This window comes from Phaethon aethereus, assembly GCF_964289735.1.
Source record: "Phaethon aethereus genome assembly, chromosome: 4".
In the NCBI taxonomy this organism is placed as follows: domain Eukaryota; kingdom Metazoa; phylum Chordata; class Aves; order Phaethontiformes; family Phaethontidae; genus Phaethon; species Phaethon aethereus.
Window position 1 is genome coordinate 19,448,342 of NC_138578.1, and position 16,894 is coordinate 19,465,235.

At 39.2% G+C, this 16,894-nt stretch overlaps 1 protein-coding gene across 1 annotated transcript in view; it reads right to left on the reverse strand.

Moving 5' to 3' along the window:
- PTPN13 (protein tyrosine phosphatase non-receptor type 13) overlaps nt 1-16,894 on the reverse strand; it is a gene marked incomplete at its 5' end in the record, with an annotated part of 102,225 nt that overhangs the window by 25,426 nt on the left and 59,905 nt on the right. Inside the window, 11 exons of the mRNA XM_081999543.1 lie at nt 283-426; nt 1,415-1,881; nt 2,265-2,396; nt 3,152-3,259; nt 4,569-4,661; nt 5,955-6,011; nt 7,930-8,027; nt 8,196-8,619; nt 13,771-13,933; nt 15,108-15,290; nt 16,681-16,833. Of these exons, the coding sequence (XP_081855669.1) occupies nt 283-426; nt 1,415-1,881; nt 2,265-2,396; nt 3,152-3,259; nt 4,569-4,661; nt 5,955-6,011; nt 7,930-8,027; nt 8,196-8,619; nt 13,771-13,933; nt 15,108-15,290; nt 16,681-16,833 (2,022 nt within the window). The remainder of the gene's footprint in view (nt 1-282; nt 427-1,414; nt 1,882-2,264; nt 2,397-3,151; nt 3,260-4,568; nt 4,662-5,954; nt 6,012-7,929; nt 8,028-8,195; nt 8,620-13,770; nt 13,934-15,107; nt 15,291-16,680; nt 16,834-16,894) is intronic.

Below are 16,894 nucleotides of genomic sequence, written 5' to 3' on the forward strand. Positions count from 1 at the left end.
GACAAAGACCGTCTTGCTTTTTGTACTCACAAAGCAGTTTCCGTGATAACATTCTATTAGGACTTTAAGGCTCCACCATAAAACAACAAACAAGAGTTACTTAAAGGGCAAGTGACAAGAAAAGTGATACAAAACAGTACTACTTTTCAGCTTTGTTAAGATTAATCACACATCAGTAAAACTATATACTTAACAGTAACTCCAGAATATATTTTGCTTCCTTGTAATTTAGCAATTTAATGGGTTTCTGGGAGTAAAGAAAAAGAGAAAACATCTAAAAACCTTGTCAAACAGTACCGTGACACTTATTCCCAAGCCGTTATCTTTTTTGGTTAGTTCAACCTCAAAGATATCTCCAGGTTTAAGAAGTGTTGCAGTAACCTTTTTAGAATTCATTGTGTTTGCTGTATTCACTGAGGAAGATTCCTTTATTAAAAAAAAAAAAAAAAAAAAGAAAGAAAGAAAAGGAACAAAACAAAAAGAATGATTTGCCATTAGAAAAGAATTTTACAGTTAAGACCCTAAACGGTGTGGTTTTGAGCCAAAAGGAGTCCACAAGGCAAAGTACCAATTGGTAAGACTCGTAAGGCTCATTGCTTTAACTCCTCCATTGTTGCCATTGAACAGCTTTAGCACAGAAATATGCTTGACAATAAAGACTGGGCTGCTGAAGGCCAAAGTGAGTTGGTCACAGAACACAGAAACTATAGTACTTTGGTATTACAGCAGCCTAGGGTCTGTTGGATTAATTTGCAGGAGCTGCCACAACTTGATGGAATAACCTCCATCAGCTGAAAAGAGGAATCACTGCAAGTGAGGAATTAATTTGTAATACTTGCCATGGTGTACTTTCGGAAAGGTGAAGCAGCAAGCTCTCTCTGTTCAGAGCATGGCTCACTGCTGAATTTCACCACACAAGAGCAGTTTTCCATGGATCAGGTCAATCCCAAGAAACAGTGAGTTCTGCTGCTACCCATTCCAGATGCATCACTACTGCTTTAATCCAGGAAAAATATTATCTGTCAGGTGAATAAACTTACCTCTAGGGGTGGTCACTAGACTATGATCATATTGGACAAACACACAAAATTGAGGCATTTTCTACAGCATCATTACATCTGTAATGCACTATACATTAGTCCCAAAGCACAATCTGCCTCTAGTAAGACATGCCTATCTCATGACACTGGAAAGCGGGGAAGTTGTTTCAAGCTGCAGGATTGATTTTCTCCATTTATTTTGAACAAAATCTCCAGACTATTAGAAATTATCTACTAGCATTTGCCAGCAGCAGAATAAGCTGCAGGCTAGGCTGTCTTTCCTCCACATCCTTTCACCTTATTCACACTCAGAGTCAGCTATTTTACTACCACTGTTACACCGATGGAAAATATTAGTATGAAATACACTATGCCTTTTTAGCTGGCTGTTGCTCCTGACTGCTGGAGTAAGTTGCTTCATCCATGTCAGAATCCCCTCGGTCAGAATATTCCACAGACTCCACTACCCCAGGCTTTTTATTTTTTGCTCGAGAACTGTCAGACAAGGATCTTCTCTTCTCATTCATTTTAGAAAGCCCAGGCTGGGAGTCACTGTAATGTTGAGGATCCTGCAGAGCTCTGCCACTTGCACGTTTACCAAAGAAATTGGCTGTCTGGCTCTGAGACAGGCTGGCACTCTCGGTTCTGGAATCCTGGGAGCTCACGCTTCCATCCCGCTTACTTCCTGACAAACCAGACAAACTCCCTGAAACAGGCCTCTGGTGACCACGGGACCGGTTGTGTTCTTCTGAAGAGGACTCTGCCTCATTGTCCTGTACTGACGATGGCCTCCTTAAATAACCCCTGGTTCCATTACTGATGTATGCAGTGTTAGACGATGCTGAAAACCAGAAGACAAGACAGTCATCAGTTGCTGGTAACATCTGCAGTATGACACAAACTTCTCAGCTTACAACCATGTAAGGCTTTACCCGTTCATATTATGCAGAACACTTTCTGCTTACAATGCGACTGGTGGGTCCTCACCAAAGGTTACTGTAACACACTTTGTTCAGCCTCAGAACACAACTTCAAGCATATACTAGCCACGGTTGCTTACAGAAGTGACTGCAGTTAGGGTGATGTTTTAAGGCTATCTCAGTTGATTTAATTAGTAATTTTTTGAAGAAACACAGAAAGTACTTTACAAAAGGTGTTAGAGAAGGCAGAGTGCTCAAACTCAAAGGACAACTCTTTAATAATAAAGAATATTTCTCTCTGTACCTTTGGATAGCTTGTCCTTGGGCTGAGAGATAACAAGTGTCACATCTTCAGGTGCATTCTCCAAAATTTCTAATGCTGCATGGTGGCTGACGCCTTCTAAACTTGTGCTATTCACGGATATTAGTCGGTGTCCTGCACAAAAGGGCTTGTTCAGATACAATCTAACATCTACATTTTTATCCGTCAGTGAGAATGTGGAGTATAGGTCTTAGGATCTCTACACAATGCACAGATGAAAAATTACTGAAAAATTCAAGTGATGCTGGAATAGGCAACCCTAATAATTGAAAAAAAAAAAAAAACCCAAAACAAACCACAAGAACTGGTTATGAATATTTCCTCTTTTTAAACCTGCCAAAGTTTTCCATATTGTGATTTCTACCTTTACTTCTGCTGTAAGAGAAACGGATGCAAAAGCAAAAATCAAGAAGTGCAATAAGCAACATGCAGTTCAGTTAAAGGCACAGACTAAAGTGAAAAGAAAAAAGCAGATATTAAACAAAATAAATTATCTTTTTTTTCCCCCGCTACAGTGGCCAGATGGTTACATTCACTTTTTCCAAATTCCAAGTATGGATTTGGAATTTTAAAAAATTGAAATTACAAAGCATCTATAGAGAGACAAGAGCAAGGAAAGCTCTTATCTTGATATGTAACTTTCATTTTCTGCTACATCAAGCTTTATAATTTTTACTTCGATTTGCATAATTTTCATTTTTGCATAGTTTAACAAAGAATTATCACCAGTTTTCAGAAATTATGCAGAAGGTAACTGAAGGTTAGCATTTGTAAGGGACTGAATCCCACAGCCATAGATGGAAATGCTACTATGTATGTGTTTAGCCTTTTCTTTCATGTATACACCTTTTCTTATTTACACTATTCACCTGGTTTTAGAGATCCTTCCAAATCAGCTGGCCCTCCAGGAATAACTGAATGAATAAAAATTCCCAGATCAAGTTTCCCCGTCTTCTCTCCGCCGACTATTTGAAAGCCTATTAAAAAAGGCCCAAAGCAGGCAAAAATGTCAGTAATCACAGTGTAACTTAACAAAATACAAGTCCATATTTCAGGACAGACAAAAACTTAGTCATTCTAATAAATCTAAAAGAAAACTATATCTCTCAAAGAAGTCTACATGAAAGTAAATGGTAAAGCTTTTTTGATATTCTCTGTTTTTGAGCAGCTGATTCAGACTTTGTCTAGGTGGCTTCCCAGAAAACTCCAGTGAAGGCTACAGAAGACAACTGTGGCAGGAGAAACACATGCAGAAATAGATCACATTAAACGTACATTCGCTGACCAGATGAAATCTATTCTCTCTTAAAAATTTCTGGGTTTCTCTATTGTTAGATGCTTCACCTAAATGTTTGACCCTGGTCTGAAGAACTGAGTTTTTCAACTCCCTATTTTCTTTTGAGGCTTCTAATCTATTTCTGCCAATTGTACCAGGTAAATCTCGGAAGGATGTTCAAGATGAAAAAAAAGAAAATAGAAGATAACAGGTATTCTCTAGTCTAGCTAAAAAAGCCGAGTACCACAGATTGAATGAGGAAGAAAGAGAAGAAACAGTGCATTTCATAAGAATTTCTTTCCTTTTTGGTCAACTCTTAAGTTACTGTGCAGGGTAAACACTAAGTATTATTATTTTGTAGGCTTTCCCCCCCATCTTCAAATTTATGGAACAGTCCTATTTTCAATAACAGACAGAACAATGTCCTTTAGAGAGCCTCTCTAAAGCACAACACTGGCACCAAATTATTCATTACTCATACAGGGAAAGACTATGTGGGTTTATGAAAAAACTCAGTGGTAGAAGAAGGAATGGAATGCAAATATCTTGTCTTCCAGGCTCCTTAAACCTCAAATGAGTGTTCTGTCTGATGGTATTATAAGAGTAAGAAAAACACTCCACAATTAGCTCATAATGGCTTTATAATGTCTTTTTTTGTTTAAAGCCTTGAAGCTGTCACAGTTGAGAAGTGTCCAAATAGACAAAAATCTTGTGCCTGAAGACAGAGATAAACTTTAAAGGCCAGCTTTTAGGATGACTAGCGCACAATATAAATACTATCCTACACTTACAATATGCAAAAACTGAGAAACAGACTTGCTTAACATCACTCAACAAATCAGTAGCAAGCACTATCAAGTAACTCCACGTTTCAGCATCTTAAATGCCTTCGAAATCCAGCTACTGCTTTCCTCAGTCCTACAATAATACTTAAATACAGACCCGAAAACTTTATTTTGTTTTTGGCTTCTAGGAACACAGATGACAACAACAATTTTAAGGCCACTTACCTAAGCCCAATTTTTCATCCTTTTTCAAGTTCACCAAAGTGATCTCTCGTTCTGGTGAGGCAATTCTGTTCTGTGTTGTTTGCAGAGAGTCAACTGAAAAGCCAACATTTCGTGATCAGACACTACCTGAATGCTTCCCTTCAGGTTTGCCTTGAAGTTCTATTCCATTAATAAAGATTACTTCTCTCATAACCTGAAAAGCTGTTCTGAACTAGTGGGTCCAACTTTCATCTTCCAAGCCATGTCCAAATGAAAAAAAACAAAACACCACCGTTATAACTCACTCCCATCTTCAGCAGTTAAAGTCTTTTATTCCTCCTAGGAAAAGCACCGAGTATAGTTTCTTGGAATCATCACACAACTGAGCCCTAGAATCTTCAAATTTATTAATCTCAGTTCAGCAAAGTATTTAGATCTGTGTTTACATGCCCTGCTCAGGTAGGGAGGACATAAGCACGTTGGTAAAAGGCTTATTATATATATTATATTATATATAATTGAGGCTTATTATATGAAGGTACTAAAAGGTTACTCAGTGAGTTCTCTTAATGGTGGTCCTTCATTAAAAAACAACTAACATTAGAAACACCTACTAAAACCTATCTTGTTTAAATTTATTTCCTCATTTGCAACTCCACAGTCTGCTGATTGTCTCATCCAAAATTTGAACACCCTCACAACAGATTTATGTGACTCCTGAGGGTTCCCAACAGGCTGAAGTAGAATCAGGCATTTAAAAGACAGAAGGAGCATGATGTGGAAAAAAAGCCCCAACAAACAATCTCCTGAAACTTCAGGAAACACCAAAATACTGTAAGCCTGAATTTATGAATTTGTTATCTAGAGAAGATACAACTGTTTTGGTCTGGAATGCCTGGCTTACTTATGCCGTAAGTGGAACATGCAATTCCACAACGGCAGAAACCTACTGAGCTCTACACGCTGGTACAAGTAGAAAACAGTGGTGCAAGAGAGTGTAACAGACTGCACCACCTGGAGAACGAGTTTTTATCCCACAAAACCAAGTCAAACCTAAAGAGTAAAAGAAGGAAAAAGAAAAAACAATCTTCTTGGCCTCTTACTTATCTCACAAGTAAGGGAAATGAGCTTTGAAGAGCATGGTATGTTAGGTAATAGCACCTTTCAAGTCTCAAACTAAACAGACAATATTGATAATTGAAAAATTTTACACACGTCAAACTCTCCCCCAAGAAACAATCCAAAAGAAATATTAGGAATTTCATTTAGGAAAAGGTCCTCCCCAACTAACTGAAAGAGGTATTTAAGAATAGCGAAAAAACAGGACAGGTAGAACAGTGAAACACTTGACAAGTGCTTCACAAACTGACAGAATTAATTCTATAGGCACATTATTTATCAACTTACCGCTCTCTTTTAACAGTGTTGATGACGGAAGAGTTCCCAAAGTATTCATGCTAACACCTGTGACATGAATGGAAATATTAGACATTGTTACATTTTTTTTTTAATATAAAAGCTACCAAGAAGTATTTCAGAACTTAGTACACACGAGCCCATTCACAATCTCAGATTACTTATTTTTAAATTAAATAAACCTGAAAGTAGTTTTGGATTAGCAAATCCAAATTACTCATGTGCTTTTTTTGTAGTTCAATGTTCAGATAGATGGTGGCTCATGCAAAGGCAAAGAATTAAAGAAAGGACAGAGGTTTGGCCTTTACAACCAATATTAACTTCAGATAAAATCAATGGCTCTTTAAGAAACTAAGTCAAAGACTAACAGGATTGGATGACTATGCCTAACCTAATAAATGAACACAACAAGAGTCTTGTAAGATTTTTGTTCAGTAACAAATAAGTTGCTGCAGTAAAAAAAAATTTGAACCAAGTATTTCTATTTAAATTGGTTTACATATAAAATAGTATTTTCTTTGGAATGATCAATGCCAAGCAAATACGGCTATATGTTAAAGAGGATAAAATAATAAATGTACTAGGTTATGAAAGTAAATGAGGTAAGATAATTCAACCTTCTTAGGAAAGTAGTTCTGGCCTTTTCCAAACCTCTGAACCCTAGTTTCAGCTGATGAGTTTTATCATGCAAAGAATGTGTGTCCCCCAGCACAGGCAATGTGATTCAGCAGGACCTTCTGACATGTAGCTAAGATCCTTATCAGAATTGCTGCCCAGAAGATTATGGGTAAGCACATGAGAACACTAATTGTAAAGCTGAAAGCATAGGATAAATGGCTGCAACCAGTCACTACAGAAACTGCATGGCTCATCTCACTTTTCAGTAGTTTATGCTCTCAGTACTGAAAAAGCAGGGTTCCCAAGTCAGTCCTGGTTTCAAGTGCAGCAAGGGCAGATGCAGTAAGTCTATGTCACATCCTGGTTTGGTTTTGTTGGTGGGGTTTGGGGTTTTTTTTGTTCAGTTTTTTTTGTGAGTTAGTTTATTGTGACCCCCATAAACATAAACTTTCTCCACTTTTTCTGATGTTCTGTAACTAATCAATATCATAATATTAAGCAAAAGCAAAGCAACACAAACAAGCTAAGGCTGACATGTTTCAGTCATTGCAGTTTCTATTATTATAACAGGGAACCTCCTGTTATAATATATGTATAACCTCCTATAACCAGAAACTGATGACACGCAGATATTAATGTACAATAACCCAGCATGCATGTTTATGTCCATTAGGTGCTCTGATATTTATTTTTTTTTAATGTGAACTCTGTATTTTTACTGCCTAGTAAGACTGTGTGCTATCCAATCCTTGCCAAAAAAAAGGATTAAGTACCTCTGGCTTAGCTCATTACAAGAATGTTTTTGTGAAACACCCAACGCACTGCAAAAATATTTGTATATAATAAATTAGGTACAATGAGACCAAACAAAAAAAGAACTTGCAGTTACTGCTCAGAGTTACTAGACAGTAGCGAACTTAGGCCAAACTGAGTCCAGTTCCAAAAAAATCACTCCCTAAACCTTTTCCACAGAAAACACTAAAAAAATTCAAGCTTGACAAACAGATTGTGAAGACTAGCAAATTATTAAAAGATCCATGCAATACAATGGCACTCTAAAGTGACAAAATGGAAGATGTTTTCTGGAGCAGCTTTTACTGTCAAATACTAATACTTTGCACACCTGTGTACAGACTGATGCTGTCCAAAGGAGGACTTTTTTGATTGATTGCAACATTTATTCAGGAACAACAGGCAATTGGCCTGGGTTACTTTAACATGTGATACTCTGCTCTCTTTTTCAAATCGAAATATTACTATCAGTTAATAAATATATCAAAGCATTACACCAAAAGCAATTTTAGAGGTTAGTTAGTAAATACAGTAATATTATTGTTTGCATGCTGACCTACAACATAGGCTTGACCAGTATCTTCAATGGATGATGAGTCTGATTCATTTTTCTTTCCTTCAGGGCTTCTACTTAAACCTGCATGAGATTTTGAACTTAAAGGGGAGAAGGAGAGAAGGGGAACCAGAGAGAGGGAAGAGGAAGTTGGGAGAGGAAAGGATCAATGCAATAAAATAATGGTATGAATAATAAATCAAAACTGATGCAAAATGTACATTGACTGTACACAAAAGATATTGCAGGGCAGTCAGAGAGACTCTTACTTGCTCAGTTTTAATGCTCCCGCTGCTGATCCAGTATCAAATTTTGGCATTTGCTGAAAGACTCTTCCCATTATGTCTTCTATTTTTTGGGGGGAAGAGTCCAAAGCAGTAATAATATTTTTCCTTGGGGGGTAAACCGAGATGTGGCTCTGACTTAGATCGTGAAATGACTTGCTCATAACCCTGGGTCTTTCCTCCCACGGAGTCTTCTCATTCTTGTCCTTTGAAGACCCAGGAAGCGGCTGGAAGAGTGAGAGTTCAGAACAGGACAGCCTCTTCAGAATCTCTGCTTGAACAGACAAAGGTCGAACGGCAAGTCGGTTCAAAGTGCTGCTGGCCAGGCTACCAGTACTGATTGCTCGTCCCATGTTGAAACCTTTGACAGAGTCCGCATGAAGGTTTAGACTCCTAAATGAAGCCCTTTCTGTGGATTTTTTTTTAAACAAAAAACAAACATATTTAAGTTACACAGCAGAGTGACCTTGCGTAAAGCATGTATTTTAAACAACCAATTCACACAAAGCATATTTTCTCTATAGATGCTCAGAAGTATGTACCATCATCAGGCACATATAAATCACCAACATATAGCTTGCTCAGGAAGCAAAGTTTGGAGTTCATGACATTACACTAACCTGACCATCACTGCAATGAAGTCCAAAAACACAACATAGCAGAATACATATCCCCTTATTAGTATGAAGACTCATATTCCCTGTTAAACTGCTCTGCCTTATATACAGGCACATCATCTGTTTCTGCAAAGCAAATAATATCCTCAAGCCAAGCGACCTGGAAGACTACACTTCCTTTAACCTGCTCATACAAGTCTTTTGCAGAATTTGAACAAATAGGGCTCCTCCACCTTTACACTATCAGATCCTACCAAACTTCTATACATCCATTGCTCAGTTTTCTTCGCATGAGTTTCTGACATGCTTATAGTACAGCTGCAAAGTCTTGGGGCCTTGGCAGCACCTCTACCTCGTTGAAGAGCATCAGTTCACTCAGGTGCACTTTGGGACTTCCCCTGCCAGAAACATCCTAAATGTTTTAGCACAGAACAGAAAGTGTTGACTGGGGTTCGCCAGACTTTTTGACTCATGAACTAGGATTCCCTTAAGCAGAGAGAAACAGGTTTTGGATTGTAATTAAATTACTGTCAGCTGAGTCGTGGGAACTGTCTGGGTGGATGTTCTTAGCTGAAAGCAAATACAAGATAATACAGCTTAGCCTAACCCCCTCTTAATTCAGAGCAAAGCTGAGCCAGGCTCATTTCTATTAGTCTAACTGGGTCCTAAGGCTAGCAGTTAAGTTCCTGTGGCTTGGCTCTTGCACAGAAACTTGATAAGCTGTGGCAACATGTTTGCTGGTTAGAGCCTTTAAAGGAAATCAGGCCATCTGAACCCTTGATATCTTGGAGTCAGTTCACAGGGAAGTCTGCGGAAAAGCAATCCTCAACTGCGTATGTATTTTTGATTTAGGGTTAACTAGTGTTTTTTTAAACTCTACATACAGCTAGGAAATAAGCTGCTTTAGAAAGCTGCACTGTAACTCCAAATGAAAATGCTACTTTTTGGTACACATCATCCATTAGCTTTACTAAATGCTGAAGTATTCACCACTGAAGAGTGTATTTGGCAAATGCAACCTCAGCACTGCCATTCCAAAAGACGTTCCTTCCTCCAATACCTCAGCCAGGAATTAACTGCAACAGTAACTTATCCTTTCTCTATAACAGACACACAGATTGAGAAGATTTAGTTGTGGAAGGTATTTTTTTTGGTCCTTTTTAAAGGTGAACTACTATGCGACTACCACTTCCTTACCCACACTAAATACCTCCTCTAGCCATAGCCACAGGAGAGGCTAGATGAACTACGTAAGAACAGTTTTGCTCGATCAGACAAGAGATCCACAAATCTCAGTTTCCTGACTGACAGAAGCTGTCAGTGACACTTGCTCCTGTCGCATTCCCATTCTGGGGAAGAGTACCTTAATAAAAGATGTCTTCTCTTGATGTCATACCTACTCTTTGCAAACACCAAAAAAGATTTCCCTACGGATGTCAGATGAATACTTTCACGTCATTATCTATATGGACATTAGGCCTTTCACAACTTCTGCCAACCCCTTAACTGAAAATTCTCACATGTCCAAAACTTGTCCTTCATAAGGCTGACTTAACCTTCGCCTCATCTTTTGTGTTTTTCTATACACCCTTTCAGGAATCCAAACATTCATCTTAAAAACTGAGTGCTTGCTCAGTTCACTGCACAGAAGTTGGCAAAGAAGCCATCATTCCTCACGTTATAGCTTATCTTCTTTCTTATGTACCATAAAATTGCTAGTATCTTTTTTTTTTTTTAAACTTTGTGTCTCATCTCTTTCCATTCATGCAGAATGAATGTTATTCAAGAGGCATTTTCCTTTTGTTCTAATAATTCTTTCTAATAGATTTACATGTGCTAAAACAGTTTCTCCCAGGTCACTGAAGACATTGTAAACAAGTTTAAAACATGGCATGGTACATCACAGGGGCTATAAAGTGCTCTCCCTTGTGCCTCCATCCTCTGTTATGTTCTATGAAAATATGTTCACTGTCACTATGCACACCAGGCCTTCTCTCGTCACAAAATATTTTCTCCATTCATTGGCTGAAATCAAGGTGAGTCTTGCAAAACACCGTAATACTGTATTTCTAAAGAATCTTCCAAGGCATATTAATCTTCTGAAGTCTGCTACTCCACCCCACGAACACTGCAAGTGTTACAGGCACATGCTTGTGTTCACTGTGCTGTTAACCCAGAATCAGTCCTTAAGTAAGGAACCTTCAACCGTGTGCTTCCTCTAGTGATCAACCTTGAGTTAATAACATTGGCACCTGCCCTCTTCCTTACTGTTTTGCTGAGTGCTTCCAACCACCAGTTTTTACTGACATTTTAAGGGCTCTGGAAAAAAAACACAAAAAAACTTGATGCTTCTGCAGGCTAAGAATAATGCTTCCCAAATTCTGCCTGGGATTTCACTGCTCTGACAAAGAAAAGCAGTAGTTCTAATTAATATGCTATTTTGTCTAGCTGCTTCAACATTGCTTTCTCTTACCTATATTACAATACCTTCTCTTTTTTAAAAACATTATTCTAGTAACTATTGCTATATGCATATACATACATATATGCAGGAAAAAGAAAAATAGCTAATCAATTTAGATCAGTAAAGTTATGACGCAAGCAAACTTTTTGTTTGAATTATTTTTACTTTTAATAGCCAAGTATAATGGAATTATGCATAAGACTGATTTATTTGCTTCTGATTACAAACGACTGATGAAATTTGAGACCTCTGAATTCCAAGTGATCTGCACTGCACAGAAGCAAACTATTATTTTCCAGGCTCCCAAAGCACAACACACACTGCATCTGTAAGCGCAACCAAGTTTGCCTAGCCAAGAAAGCCTTTCATGTACTGCTTTTCTTTGCAATTCAGGATAAGCAAGCACTAAGTTAGAGAATGGTACAAAGGCTTTAAGTCACTTTATACTATTTCTTTGCACTAAGTTGGCTGAGCCCAACTGAATAGAAAAAAAGGCTGCATTATTGCCACCACCCCCCCCCCTTTTTTTTTTTTAAATTAGAGATCACAGTCTCCACAGCAATGGGGTCAAACTCGATCCCAGCTATGCTGGTGGAAGTGTGGATTAACAGCAACTGGAATGCAGACAGATAACAGTGAACAAAGAAAGAATGAGCAGGCAGACTGACCAAAATAGCACTTCCAGGCTGCACTGAAGGCCAGCCAGCCAAGTGAGTGCTGCTCCAAAAAGTGAAGAAATTAGTATTAGAATTGCATTCTCCAATTAAATATTTTTTATCTAAAAAGAACGCCTTTACATTTTCTATTAAACACACAAATTAGATGGCAACTCGGAAGAAAATAGACTAGCATCAGTGTTGTTCCTCACTAGGTCCACCAAACATTAAGTGGAATAAAGACAGCTACACCCACAGTTTAGAGACGCAGCATCATGAATGCTCCCTATTGTACTTGCCCTCTGTACTGGGTTTGCATGGCAAGGTTTTGGTAGCAGTGGGGGTTGCAGGGGTGGCATCTGTGAGAAGCTGCTAGAAGCTTCCCCTATGTGTGACAGAGCTAGCGCCAGCCACCTCCAAGATGGACCTGTTACTGGCCAAGGCCAAGCTGATCAGCAATGGTGGTAGCGCCTCTGGGATAACATATTTAAGGGGCAGGGGGAGGGGGAAACCCTGCACAATTGCAGCCGAAGAGAGGAGTGAGAATATGTGAGAGAAACCACTTTGCAGACACCAAGGTCAGTGAAGAAGGAGGGGGAGGAGGTGCTCCAGGCACCAGAGCAGAGATTCCTCTGCAGCCCCTGGTGAAGACCATGGTGAGGGAGGTTGTCCCCCTGCAGCCCATGGAGTTCCACAGTGGAGCAGATCTCCACCTGTAGCCCACAGGGGACCCCACGGGAAGCCTGTGCTGGAGCAGGCTCCTGGCAGGACCTGTGGACCTGTGCAGAGAAGAGCCTAGGCTGGAGCATGTTTGCTGGCAGGACTTGTGACCCCAGGGGTGACCCACGCTGGAGCAGTCTGTTCCTGAAGGACGGCACACAGTGGAAGGGACCCAGGCTGGAGCAGTTTGTGAGGAACTGCAGCCTGTGAGAAGGACTTATGTTGGAGAATTTCATGGAGGACTGTCTCCTGTGGGAGGGACCCCACACTGGAGCAGGGGAAGAGTGTGAGGAGTCCTCCCCCTGAGGAGGAAGGAGCAGCAGAGACAACGTATGATGAACTGACCACAGCCCCCATTCCCCGTCCCCCTGTGGGAGGGGAGATACAGAAATTGGGAGTGAAGTTAAGCCCGGGAAGAAGGAAGGGGCAAGGGGAAGGTGGTTTAAGATTTGGTTTTTATTTCTTATTATCCTACTCTGATTTGATTGGTAATAAATTAAATTCATTCTCCCCAAGTTAAGTCTGTTTTGCCTGTGACAGTAATTGCTGACTGATCTCTCCCTGTCCTTATGTTGACCCATGAGCCTTTTGTTGTATTTTTTCTCTCCTGTCCAGCCTAGTAGGGGGAGTGGTAAAGCGGCTTTGGTGGGTACGTGGCATCCAGCCAGGGTCAAGCCACCACACCCTCACATGATCACACCATTTTATCTGTAATTCCACATTAGCAAACCAATTCATTTCACATTAGGCAAAAGGTAAATATCCTATTATTGAAATATCTTCCAGTTCTTTCTGAAAAAAAGCCAGAAGTCATTAATCAAATGGGAAAGTACTATTAGTCACCTATTTTTAGATTCTTTTTATTTTAGAGGAGCTGCTGTGGGCCAGCTCTGTTTGATCTGACAATTCTTTTGGTTTTTTCCTCTTAAATAAAACCTAAACAAACTTGGCTAGTAGATTCTCTTTATAGTATAAACCCTCCAAATGTAGAGCTACACATATGTAGCATTCAGCAGAATTACCGAAGCTCAAGTTCAGTTTTTATCCTTACAAAAATGCATACAGATTGCTATTAAAAACCAACACAGCATAACAGTCCTTACCAATGTCCTGAGTGTCTTGGTTGCTCTGCCTGGTTCTCATCTGTAGTTGGAACTTATGCTGGGAAGAGCAGAGATGCAAAAGGTACTGGCAAGTCTTACTATTGTCAGTCTGAAATGCATGCTTGATACCATCTGATGTGTTCTGCAAAGTTATTTTCTTCTTCTACACAATGTAGAAAGAAAAACGTTGAAGACAGTGATTTCTTTTAGCCTACAAAGATTTGTATTTGCTTGTGCACAGCTACAGCATTCAAATTTTCCTGAAGCAAAATGCACTGATGGGAGAGATTTCTATTAAGAGGCGTTGAAAGTAATTTGACATTTACAAAGTAGCACTTCAAAGCTACTTCTGGGCTAGCTGAGGTGGTATTATTTAATCCATCTCTGCTACTGTTAGTGCTGACTAATGACAACCAGTACTATTACGGTTTGCAGGATGGAGTTTTCAAAAGCCTCTGAGGAAGTCACAAAGGGTGCTGCCATTCAAGAGAAAAAGTAGATGTCCATCTAATTATTAAATGTATCAGTTAATGTTCTGAGTCTTAAATTTATCTTTTTAGTAATTTTTAAACATCAATTTATCAATTCTAGTTAAAATCATATTCCAGATGAAACAAGCTGTAGCTTTTCAATCAGGTATCAGACAGAGTTAGAAGTATTGTTTTCAATACCTCTATAAAGGTAAGCATTTGAAGCTCAACACCTCATTAAAAACTTACATCTGACCACCAGATTATGGTGTACCCACTCAAGTTGGCTGGTATTGTCCAGATCAAGTGTTAGGCCCTGTCATGCATTATCACTTAACTATTCTTGGAAATATAACAACTTAAAAGCAACGTAGGCGCATCTCCTCATTACACTGAGTACTGGCATTTGTCAGTACCCATCTCTCTCACACAGGACTCTCACTCTGGTGTTCCTTCACTACCCGTGTCCCATATGGCAGCATGGGCAGATTGCCCAGAAATGCAGTAAACGGGCAGAGCTTCTCCCCATGCTAAGAGTAGCCCTTGATTTATCTTTGTAATAGCACTTTTCTTAGGAGGCAGGGAAGCCATGTTTCACATCAATACAGATTTGCCAAAATACAGGTGCTAAATTCTCTTCTGAGGTTGGAACCTCAGCAGCATAGAATGCAGGCTAAGGAAAAAAGTATATTTAAAACATCAAAACTCCTATTTCAATCCCATAATACAACACAGCTCAGCCACATAAAATAGAGTCAGATTATGCTGTAAAACAGCAGCTTAATTTGCAAAAATAACAAACACACAAAACCAGTATCTGGAGATGCAAATATAGACACACAGATAGAAGAAAAGAGACCGACTTACACTAAAGGATATTTTCTTTGTCTCTCTCCATGGGAAGCGTAGTACAGGTGTGCGGGCACCATTGTGAACTTCAAAAATAATAACTCCTTTGGAACACACTCCCAGAAGGATACCTGTTTGGGATCTCTTCTCAGGCAACACATGATGAAGATGAATCCCATATTCTGTGAGCCTCTGACACAACTGTACAGATCAATGCAATAAAACTTCTAAGAATATGAAGTTAAGGCTATTGCAAGTTTTTTTATACCTCTATATAAATATTATACCTTTACAGAAATATTTTTATATACGCATATATACACACACACACACGTGGATTTAAAAAAAAAAAAAAGATTCCCTTCTGCCTGGTGGGGAACTTTTACAGTTTATAGATGTTACAACAGACACATCAGCTGCTCTAGAGGGTTATAAGTCTTGGTAGTATCTCTAGTGCTGCCAAATGCTGCAGCAAATAAACCTAGCATTTATTAAAATCAAACAACAAAAGTGTAAATCAAAAACACCTGTGAGTAAATCAAACTTGCACAAACCAATTATTGGCAACAAACTGTAACTAGCAAGATGCACTTGTTATTGACACATTTCTTAAACACAATTAGATTAACACTGCAATTCTGTGATCACATTAAGGCATCATAACTGCCAAAAGATGCAGTTTCACTCACTTCGCACTCCCAGTCATTCATTCCTGCTGTCTCTTCAGTACTGGCATAAGGGATTGATGTAACGAATCAAACAAGGGAATCTAACAGCTCTCCCCAACCCCAGTCAGACTAGGTTTAGCTAAGATCAAGTCCCCTACTCTTGTCCTCTGTGGTTAAGTCACAAGAACACTTCTGCCAAACGAGCAACAGCCTTAGAAGGGGCAAAGTCAGCTGAATGCCTCTTCCATCACCTTCTCAAAGAGACTGTGGAACTACAGGGTGTCTGTTGAATTACAGTGTAATGGTTATCCAATGTCTCAACAGCAAACAGTCACCCCCTGAACTCGTTGGCAGCCGTTGTATCAAGGCAGGTCCTGATTGTTATCTCATAAGCAACAGCAGCAAACCCCATAATTATATTTCTTAATGGGTCCTTTTAGAATAAACCAAATTTGTCCGTGATTATAGTTTTACTGCCATCTTACATAGTGTCTTACTATACTTCTGGCTTGCTTCATACCAAGCACCGGGAACAGTATTAGCTGCAACAAAACTTTTCATAATCGAAATATATTTTTCTCAACAGAAACAACAAAGGACATAGGGAATGAAGTGTGTGATGCCTCATAATCATAATTTCCTTTAGAGTAAACACAAGGATCAATAGTTGCTTTGAACTAGCCGGAGGTAAAGCAGGAAGGCTACTGATTGGAAAGAGTGAAAGGACTTCCTTTCCATCTATTATGATTTCTTTTCACTTGTAATGATGTGTTGTTTGAAAAGATCTTTTCAGCTTTCATCCTTTCAGTGTTATTCAGAACCTGAGCTGTTGTCCTGTACTTTTGCTTGAAGTCCATGCACCCATATTCCCACAAGGAATTTCTTAAGTCACACATTAAGGAAGCAAACCACTGCCCACTTACCTTCAAAAATTCTAACTCTGTCTCTTTTTCAGATGCACCCACGTAAGTGCTGTGCAATTTTGGCAGCTCTTCCTTGATGTAGGACAGATCTAGTTTCTCCATCACTCTAGCCGGGACATAGTGTTCTAGTCTGAAATATGACATGCCATGCACCTACAACATGAAACATTTTTGTGATGGCTTCTCCATATACTCTATGAGCACAAATGAAGCA